This window comes from Pleurodeles waltl, chromosome 9 (genome assembly GCF_031143425.1).
Source record: "Pleurodeles waltl isolate 20211129_DDA chromosome 9, aPleWal1.hap1.20221129, whole genome shotgun sequence".
NCBI classification, from domain to species: domain Eukaryota; kingdom Metazoa; phylum Chordata; class Amphibia; order Caudata; family Salamandridae; genus Pleurodeles; species Pleurodeles waltl.
This window is the reverse complement of record NC_090448.1, coordinates 1009690748-1009701449: the sequence shown is the minus strand read 5'-3', so window position 1 is coordinate 1009701449 and position 10702 is coordinate 1009690748. Positions and strand designations below refer to the sequence as shown.

Here is a 10702-nt window from a genome sequence, read left to right as displayed (position 1 = left end):
TGCGACATTTTCGTGGAGATTGTGGTGTATTTGCGAATGCATGTGCCAACAGGAATGCTGTGATTGACTGGCTGCAACTTGACCAGAAAGTTGCGCCTGCCATTTTAGGTTACGGGACATGGTCCCCGAGGCTGAAAAAAAACAAAAAGTGGCATAAGGGATTATGGTAGAGGTAGTCTGACACCAGGGTTGTGAGATAGGGCTCTTTGAGGGTCAAATTATAAACTTATTTTTTATTTTCATGACGTGTGATATTCGCAAATACGTTGCGACGCTCAGTGTGGCCCCTGTGTAACGTCGTGAAGAAGTCATGAATATCAGTGAATTTTTTTTTAAAGAAATAACATTCACAGACTCATTAATACACTAATTTGTTCACTCACATTAGCACTCGGACACTCATGCAGCTACTGACAGAGGCAGTCAGACACTCACATCCACTAACACACCCACACAGACACTCAAACAGACACTCAAACACCCACTCACAGACTGAGACACTGATGCACCCAATAATAGACCCAGACACTGACGCACCCACTCAGACTCTGGCACACGCACTCACAGACCCACTCAGACACAGACGCACCCACTCACCGGCCCACTTAGACACTGACACACCCACTCATAGACCCACTCAAACCCCCATGCACCTACTCACAGACCCATTCAGACCCTCATACACCCACTCACAGATCCACTCAGACCCTCACACACCCACTCAGACCGTCACACATCCACTCACAGGACCAATCAGATCCTCATGCACCCACTCTCACACCCAGACACTTTCACACCCAGAGACTCCTGCTCAGATTTATTTTCACACCCACAGAGACAGACCCTTTGGCCTTGTGTGGTGGGCGTTGGGTGGTAATAGGAGATTGTCTGCAGGGACTGGCTCCAGGCCAGGCCCTGCGGTCAACCCCCGCTGTGCACAGCCAAAGGCTGTGTGCGGTGGTGGTTGGATTTACGTAGAGTAAATAAAATTACTTTATGTTAAAAAACAAAACATAGAAATTCACTGAAGAAAACAAAGGTAACAGGGACGTTACAGTTAGGAAATAGAATTAAAAAAACATAGAAATTCACTTAAAGAAACAAAAGTTACAGGGACGTTATAGTTAAGTTCTGAATTTACTTGTAGAAAACCATAGAAATTCAGCAGTTATAAAGTTATTTCAAGTAACTATACCTCGCTCCCTCGCCATGCACTGCTAATTACCACAGATATTACAGCAATCATGAGAACTTTTGTAACATCATTAAAACAATGAAACATTAGCAATCAAATTATGGAAGAAAAAACTGTGCATGTCAGGGGCACAAATTCTAGTTACCTTAGGGCACCAGTTATATAGTTACTTGAAATAACTGACTATACCTGCTGAATTTCTGAGGTTTTGTATGGGTAGATTCAGAGCCTAGTTATAACGTCCCTATAGTGTTTTTTTAAGTGATATATATATATATATATATATACATACACATGATTAGGCAAGGCAACTGTCCGAATATTGATGTCATGTATAGCACTGCAACCATCTGCTGGTGAATTGGTATTCAATCATGGTTGCGTGAAGCGAGCACTGAATTTGCCATAAAGTAGATTGCTATCAGGGCTAACTATTACAGGTGAGTTTGTGGACAGGATGAATTCATCTATAAATGTAGGTGGAAACACCATACCTACGAACATGGATGTTGTAGGTAGTTACCAGCTACATACAGATGGTTTGTAACTATGGAAATATACTCCTATCAGGGGCAAACGTTTAAGTTTCCAGAGGGTAATAGGGAGGGAACATACTCATACTTAATGGTGGTGTTAAAAGAGATGACCTGTCTGCTAACATGACCACATGTCCGCTTGCATGACTCTGTCTCTCATGCCTAAGTACCTATCCATCACTCCATGTTGCTTCATGCCCACGCATAGCTGCAGTGAAAAAAGAAGCTAATAGCACTGCTCCGGTCCTCATGCACCGCACCCACACTACTCACAGAGGTCGTCAATATAGGCCATCCACGCATGGTACTCTCGCAGAGCAGCACGGTACCCGTCTGTAAAAGCGCTCCGGCACCTTTTCTGTTTACTGCCATACTTCCCCTGCTGCGGGGTAAAAGAAGTGCTTTCATGGGTTTCCTCATTTCTCTACTTTTACTCCACAGAATCCATAATTTATTGACATTCTGCTAGAATCTAATTTCACACAATCCCACGCATACCCACCAGGAACCAAAGGCACAGGTCCACCTAGGATCATGAGGCAGCCCCACCTGTTATTAAGGTCAGAAACAAAACTATACTTTACTAAGATCATGGGCACAGGCACGCTAGGAACATGGACCCATTCCCACCATTTGGCAGTATGGACATTAGCCCACCTAGGATCATGGGCACAGGCCCACTCATACTCACCTGGGACTATACACAAAAGCTCAGCGATATCGACCAGAGATCCTGGACACATGCTTTCCTATACAAATCTGGGATTATGGGCAAAGACCCCACTATCTCCAACAGCAGGCATGGGCATAGCCCACCTATGTATACCGCTTGTGATCATGGGGAGAGGTCCACCTATGCCACCTTGGATGATGGGTACAGGCCCACTCATACTCACCTGGGACTATACACAAAAGCTCAGCGACATCGACCAGAGATCATGGACACAGGCTTTCCTATACCAATCTGGGATTATAGACAAAGACCCCCCCTATCTCCAACAGCAGGCATGGGCATAGCCCACCTATGTATACCACTTGTGATCATGGAGAGGGGTCCACCTATGCCACCTTGGATGATGGGTACAGGCCTTCCTACTTTCAACACTTCCTCCTGGGTGCTGTGGTCTATAGATTCTGAAGCTCCATAGACCTTTTAAATTACTTTATTTATCCAGTTACCCCAATAAGGATAGCCACTGGTCCATTTTATAAAAAAATGTTTTATTTGATTAACGATCATAAACATACTGTAGCGTTTCAGCAACTGTAATTCATACATTAAACAAACACACAGAAGTGCTGTACTGTTTTCTAGATAGTCTAGGCACAATGTTTGCTTTCTAGTTAGAACAGGAGAACACTATACAGGAAACACATTTGAAGTGCTTTTCACACGAATATATAAACAACTTGTAACTCATTTGTCAGATGATGATCTCTATAGGCATGAAATGGGGCAACACTTCTGAGAAACCATACTAGGAAGTCTCACGGTCAGATAAACAGCATTTAGAAAGGCCCAAGAGCTGGCAGCAAGTCCTGTCTCAAGAGATACTGTTATTTCAGCATCAGCGGCGGGTGACATTGGCCTGATGCCACTCGGAGGGCAAGCAGTTCTTCTGAGTATCAAGTGGTGCCAGGTCCACGGGAAGGAGTGATCTCTCAGGAACAGGCTGGATTGCCAGACTGCTCAACATGTTCCTGCACGACTCATTTTGTTACTAAGGACGTGTCCTCTGCAGACCTCTGTCAATCTTAGGGGACAGAAGAGTAAGACATACTTTACTCTTTCAGATAAGTCTAAAGATACGTAAATGCAGAGTTCTGATGTTACTAGACTAGATACCAAATCTGAGGCAGCACCTACATTTGTACATCGACCTAATCGTGAAAAAGTGGGTCTGCAGTAACCAGAAGGCATCGGGCTGTGAGCCTGAAATACTCACTGGATTCTGAGGTCAGTCAAAGGCCTTGTTGATTTGATATTTATGGTATAGTATCTAAAGTACTCGCAATCTGAAGAAGAACCTATGGCAGGAAGGAAATGTACAACAGGCACTGCTCTAGTTGTCTCTGTCAGGATATAGTAGGATTATCACATGGATAAACATACAGAAGGTGTTGGCTTGGCAGGCTGTAGTACAATACAGACAGAAGGCGTGGAAGGAATGTTTGACCTTAATAAATTCAGTGCCATTAATACAGTGTGAGCCTTGTCATTACACTTTCAAAGAACAACAGACTCATAGCAGCAAATACACCCTTTCAGGCTTCCCTTAATAATTTCAAACCGTTTTCATGCCCAATTTCTGCACACCAGCCCCAGGTCACAGGGTCATTCTGTGCCACATTCAATGCCAGTCATGATTGATGATGCCCTGTCAAGACATAGGGCCAAGCACATTGGCATAGTGTCAAAAGTCCCCTTATGTACTAGCTAAGGAAACATACCAATCAAGAAAGTCAGTACCATGTGACACAGGGTGGGTCTGTCAAGATCCATGCATCCAAAGATGGTCTGGACATGACACAAAGTCACATAAAGGTAAAGCAAGAAAGGAAGATAAAACAAAATGAAGTGTGCAAACTGTCTTTGTTTTGTACGTTTAAGGGCCTTTTCAGGTTTTCCTTGGTTTACCAACATATAAGTGCTATAAAGAACCTGTCCAGAGCTTGTTTACAAACCACATGTTTTTTCCTATGAAGCACCTAGTTGCCACTCAATGGTACTGGCCCTGTGGGCCTCTGTGTGAACACTTTTTTCATGTAAACAATACTTATAGGCATAAATAGATTCATTATTCTTAACTCCTCATCTATGTACCTTAAGGATATACATTTATTGAAGGTAAATATATGAGAAGTTATGTACAGTAAACCTATATTCCCCTTGCAGGGTAGCCACAGAAACAAAAAGAACACCTAGATGAACCATTTGTGGAAAAGGGTCTGGTAGCAACTAAAGTGAGCAGTCCTGATAATGTTCTGGTAGCGTTAGCACACAAAACAAATAAATAAAATACAGACTCAAATAATAACACTCAGCACGTTCAGACATTCCAAGTGACAGACATTAGTCTGTGCGCATAATATGGCAATCAGAACATCTAACCCAAGATGGGGCTATCTCACAAATGTCAGGGATTGCCGAGCATTTCGGTGTACAAGAGGCAGGCCCCTGATCATCACAACGCAGGACGGGCTGATTCAAGTACGGAGGTAGAGTAAACAATAGATTTAGGCCCATATTCAAACTTTTTTTGCGCCGCATTTGTGTCATTTTGTTTGACGCAAAAGGGGCGCAAACTTGCAAAATACAATTGTATTTTGTAAGTTTGCGCCGTTTTTACGTCAAAAAGAGGCGCAAATACGGTGCTAACAAAGTATAAATATGGGCCTCGGTGTCCAGCAGCACAGGAGAGGCCTGCTCACCTGGACTGCAGCCTAGAGGGAGAAAAATCACAACAAAAGGACAGCAGTGAAAGAACAACGCTGCATGTGTGACAGTCAGTACTACATCTCACAGAGGTAATATGCTATACAACGTACCGACACCCCGGGGGAAGGGGGCAATACATTCCGGCTTCTTGTTCTGCCTAAGGGGCAGCAATAGTACATGCTAAGAGCGCAGGGCAGCACTGGGCTTGGGCAGCATAACTTGGGATGTTATCTGATGTGTGAACGAATCTACCCAGGAAGCAACGTCCTTTGTGAGGCACCGGCTTGTGGGGTAACCATTGAAATTCCCTTCCAGGCCTCTGCATGTCTGTCTGACCAAGTCTGTTTTACCATAGGTTCATTGGTGCAATAAGATGTTACCTTACTGAACCGTGTAACATCTCATTGCTTAGAGTCTCATACTCCAGGGTGCCAGTCATAGATGCAAGAGGACCGGATCTATGCCAGATTTTCAGGATGGCCATAAAAATAAATGTACACACAGTGAAGCTAAACAGAACCCATTTGTATAATCTGTCTCTTTTCGAAATCTGGCCCTCCTGTGGCTATGATGAGCACCAGCAGTATAGCCTGTGGCAATGAGGTGTAGTGGTCACTGTTTCTTGAGCGAGGCCTGTGCTACCAGTAGGCCGCTGCGCCTTTCAGCAGAGAAGTGAAATAGGGTCATCAGGGCTGTACAGGCAGGGCAGGATAGCAATGAGGGCTTCTTCTATCTGGAAGAGGTGCTTGTCTTCTGCCTCTGGGCAGAAGAAGCGCATGAAGTCCGCCAGTCGCAGCAGATACTCGATGTTGTGGCCGGAGCGACCGCTGGACACGATGATCTGGGCAGCAATGTCCTCCTCTGGGGCAGGGCCCAGGTAGATGGGGTTGATGGGAGTGGCAATGAAGACCAGTGCCAGGACAGCATCTCCAGCCTGCCCGTCCTGCGGGTAGAAGTTCACCAGTTTAGTGATGTAGCCTCCCAGAACTGATTCGCGGATGTTGAGGTATTCCAGCGAGGCCTCGATCTGCTCACCGCGTACTTCGTAGGCGACGCCCCATGTGCAGGCCTAAAATAGAAAATACAGGGAGAGGTCAATCCATGCCGTACTACATGTCATAAGAAAAATAGGAAATGTGGTATACGTTATTCTCTTACATGATAACAAGGACCCTGACAGAGGCAGGCAACCCCACATTCAGGGATATGTGTGGCTTAGCATTGGTAGTAGCCTGAAAGCCCCAGCTGTAAGTAACTCTTGCAGCCTTGGTAGTGAAGTGCTGCATTTACAGCGTGACAGCAGAGCTACAAGCCTTAGAATTTAGGTGAACAGCAAGACTGGTTGAAGACTCACAGGTGGCACAGGGCAGGCTTGGATCTCTGCAGGTGACCTGATGTAAAGTCATGGCAGGACATCCTGTGTTTACGGCGCAGCACTTCCTGTCGCTGTGGAGGAACTCCACTCAGCTGTGGGGTTACCCTTACGATTAGCAACGCCTGGTGTCTTAACGCTTACGTAATGAACTACGCTGTTATTCACGAGACAGACGTGGCTGCATTGCACAACGTAGGTAGTTTGCTTCCCATGGCTGCAGATAGTTTCCACTGACAGTGGGAAACTGTGACTTCCCTTTGATTTAAAGTCTAACTAGAGGCAGGTCTGCATACGTTTTAATGGTACATCTGCCAAAACATCTTGTGTTAGGGATAAGCACTCATCGCGGAGCGCACATAATCAGAATCTGTCCTCCGGTCTGGGCTTCGCAGAAATGAGCCCCATTCCTGCCGTTGTGACTAAGCCCCATGTACCGAACGAGCTTGGAGACCTCAACTATGTTGTTCCCGGGCTCGGTGCCAGGCTCTGACGCCAGAGGACTCCGGGGTCCCGAGCAGTGCTGGAGGTGTCTAGGGTTTGCAGCACTGGGGGGCAGACGGCCGCAGCACACTGCGTTCTATCGTGCCATCTGTGACGCCTGCCCACGAGGTTTGCATGGGCACCGCACACGCTGCCACGGGGACCGAAGAACTGATTTCTAATCTCGGCCTTACCACTAGCCCAAACATGTGAGCCTGGGCAATTCGCACTTGCCTCAGTATGCTAAACCTAAGACGTGCATCTGGTGTTTCAAATCTTTAATTTTTGTTCTTGATACAGGGTGTTCTGGAATTACCTTTCCCCAATAGTGCCCGTTGCCTAATGCACACAGCCTCGTGCATTCACTCATCACCACCTCTATTGTACGCACTCTCCCCCCCTTCTGCATCGCTACCACCCCCACGCAGCGAGGACGGATGAGTGCGTCTGCAGAGTGCCACTCGTCTGCAGACTCAAGCGCTAGGAATGCTAAGGGCACCATGGTGGCATACACTGGTTGAACGACAGGAGTGTGTACTTACATCATAGTCCTCGTGCAGCGTCACCACGCGGCCAGGCTGAGGAGGGAAGGAAACGAGAGGTAAGTACACGGGGCATGGGCAAAATCAAGGCGAGCACGCGGAACAGAACAACAAAGCTGGACAGCATTTGGAATGCGCATTTGCTACGCAGCAGTTTATCACACTCTAGAGCTAGTCAAGCTTAACAGTCTTGAAAACCAATGTTAACAGAATAAAAACCTACAAAACAGATCAGTCTTCCATGAATAAGTAAAATATTTGAAAAAACTAGAGCTGGGGCTAAGTACAGCAGACACGCATAGTGATGGGAGGAACAAGAACTGCGCGGTAATGCAGAATTTAGCGTTATTCTGAAGGCCAGAAGAAGGCTTGTTGTGTACATGCCTGGATTGTTTAAAGCACCTGCCTTCCAGCAGCGGGTAACATCATGGCATTTCCTAATAGAGACCTTGCTAGACACTGCGCAGTGAATAAACGTTACCCAAAGTCAAATCCTCCTATATTATGGTCGTAATTTCCAGATTAACGCGCACTTTAAGTGATAAATCAATGTTTAAAGACACAGTGTCCACTGGTGTATACATCTTGCTGTTGCATCCGTACCATGCCATGCATGTGCTGCCATGCATCAAGCCCACAGGTACCTACAGCTTGCCCTCTGCATCTGCCAGCCCATCCTGCCACTTACCATCTCGTCGTTGCCGCGGTGGAAGGTGTCCCCCTGCCAGAACTTCCGGCTGTATCCCTGAATGAAGCCCACCCTGCTGGTGGTGAACTCGAAGTCGGGCTTCCAGACCAGGGACCCGTACCCGAAGATCCAGAGGGCGCTGTCTGGCATCCGAAGGGAGGCAGCATCGGCCGGCTCCATGGCAGCGGTGGGTGCAGGTGGTGGCACGGGCAGAAGGGCGCGGCTGGTGTCTCTCGGGTAGGGGATGCTAGGAAGGGCTCCGGCTGCTCCCCTTGGCTGTCAGCAGCACTGCGGTGGACGGGGGAGTGGGCTTGGGGTGATCAGTTGGAGTTTTTCGAAATTCTCTTTCCGAAGACCCCTGTCTACTCATTGACATTAGCCTAACGTGAGAAGGAACTACTGAAGAAAAAAAGTGGGCCAAACTGCTGCTGTCACCCCCGGGATTAGTATGCGGCGATACCTCGACCTCACCGCTTCTTATTTCTCGGCAGCCCCTCTGGTCTTCCCACTGCACGGCCTCCTAATGATTAACAGCCAATCGGGAAGCGTTCCGACATCCCCTTCTTTCCAATCACCAGCTCTCGAATAAAAATCAAGGCCGGGGTTTGCCGATCCCACCCCTTTCCCCAGACAGAGAAGGTAGTGGTTGGCTAATACGAACATTCTTGTCTGACCGAAATCGTCACGTTTATTGGCTGCCTGGGCCGGTAGGCCTGTCGATCACCGCTGGCATGATGCAACTACAGAGCGGTGTTTCAGAGTTCTGAGGAGCCGGCGGCAAGCAGAGCCCGAATTGCATCAGACAGAGAGCGAGGTTAGGGAGGAGGAGGAGGGACGGCTGCTACCGGTGTATCACTGAGCAAGCCGAGTCCCGAAACTCGGAAACACTTCATTACACTCGGAGACCCAACATATATGATTCCAGCCAAATGAACATCTAAGTGCAAACCGAAACCGTAATGCACTTTCCAACATCACCACGTTTGAAACAAAAAACACGTTTTTAGTTCGTCGGAGATGTGTGTTGGGCATATTCAGGTGTACCATCACAATATACATGTGCAATTTATTGTGTCTAACAGACATAATATTTCGGACAGAACTGCGCATTACAAATTGACATCAAGCCATATTCAGGAAGAAAACTACTGAATTTAATACGGAAATTATTTTCCTCTTACCTTCTAGGTTTGTGGGATGTTGGCATGCATGCATGGCAGAGTGGGACAAGGTGGCTAGTAGCACTGCCAGGTTCAGAGTTAATACAGAGAATCACTGGTGGACGGTATTATAGTTAACAGCAATAAATATGTGTTTTAATTGAAGGCTATAACATGAAGACATGAGACAAAATATGCGCCGCTGCAGCAGCACGCGAACACCCTCTATTACTTAACTTACACTTCATGGATTGCAAATGATGCAGTTACAAAGATACTCGGTCTACGGGCTCTAGACCGAGCTCTGGGAGGCGCAGGCACAAACATTTTGCAAATTGCATCAGCAGCTACAGGCGACTGTGTTTGCCAACCTTCAGAAAGTAGCTTTACATCCTGCAAAGTTATGCCCGATGTTACTTGTTCACACTTGCATACACTGGTGGTCCTTCTCTTCCTGCGTGTATCCGCAAGTTTGTGTTTACATATTTTGCAAATCAGTGTTCTCTTGCCATGCCCACTACACCTAGAATTTTTCTTGCTTCCAACAATTAAAAAACAATCATTTGCAATGCAATGGGTCTCGCTTTTACTCGAGTTAAAGTTATTAGCATTGTAAACTCCTAACCAGACTTTTTTTTGCCACATAAACTGAAAAGTAAAACAGTTTCACATAAACGAGCCGATGGCCGCCATGAGCGCAAAGAAAGCACACAAAAGGAAACAGAAGTTCGCTCGCAGTGAAACGCATTGGCAAAAGTGCAATTATACATGTAACCGTTTCGATGCCATGCAAAGCGCTCGACTACTGCTCAGCAAAATCGAGCTGCCTACGAAATAAAGAGAAAAAGTAGCCCAGAACCATATGGAAAACATGGAGCCTTGTATGTAGTTGGCTGGTGCGCTAAAGGCGGGCAAAACACCGGAAAAGGCATGACATGTGCATGCCTTTCACTTATGAAATCAAGTGAATTGTAAAAGGCAAGCCCACGAACCAACCAAACTGATGGGCAGGACATGGGCGTGGTTACAAGTCTGTAGAGAGATAACAACAGTGACAGATCGCTTTGCACTTCACCCAAAAAATGGGTGAACAGTGCCAAGAAAGATCTCTCCATGGATTTGTCTTCTCTCAATTCTAAACCCAGGAGACAGTGAATATCTTTATAAATCGTTTACAAAACATTTTATCTTTAGAGATAATTTTGGAAAACATTGGCGATCCGTTGGCACATTCTATATCGTTTTGAACAGGTGTATAAAAGCAACAAATCTATTTTGACTAGTTTT

At 46.3% G+C, this 10702-nt stretch overlaps 1 protein-coding gene across 1 annotated transcript; it reads right to left on the bottom strand.

Annotated features, from left to right (window-relative positions):
• Positions 1–2931: 2931 nt before the first annotated feature.
• CHAC1 (ChaC glutathione specific gamma-glutamylcyclotransferase 1) lies at positions 2932–8882 on the bottom strand. Its single transcript, XM_069208608.1, has 3 exons — positions 8256–8882; positions 7568–7603; positions 2932–6239 (listed from the first exon to the last, which is right to left on the bottom strand). The coding sequence occupies exons 1-3, from the start codon at positions 8433–8435 to the stop codon at positions 5832–5834; spliced, it is 624 nt and encodes a 207-aa protein (XP_069064709.1). The 5' UTR covers positions 8436–8882; the 3' UTR covers positions 2932–5831.
• Positions 8883–10702: the final 1820 nt, after the last annotated feature.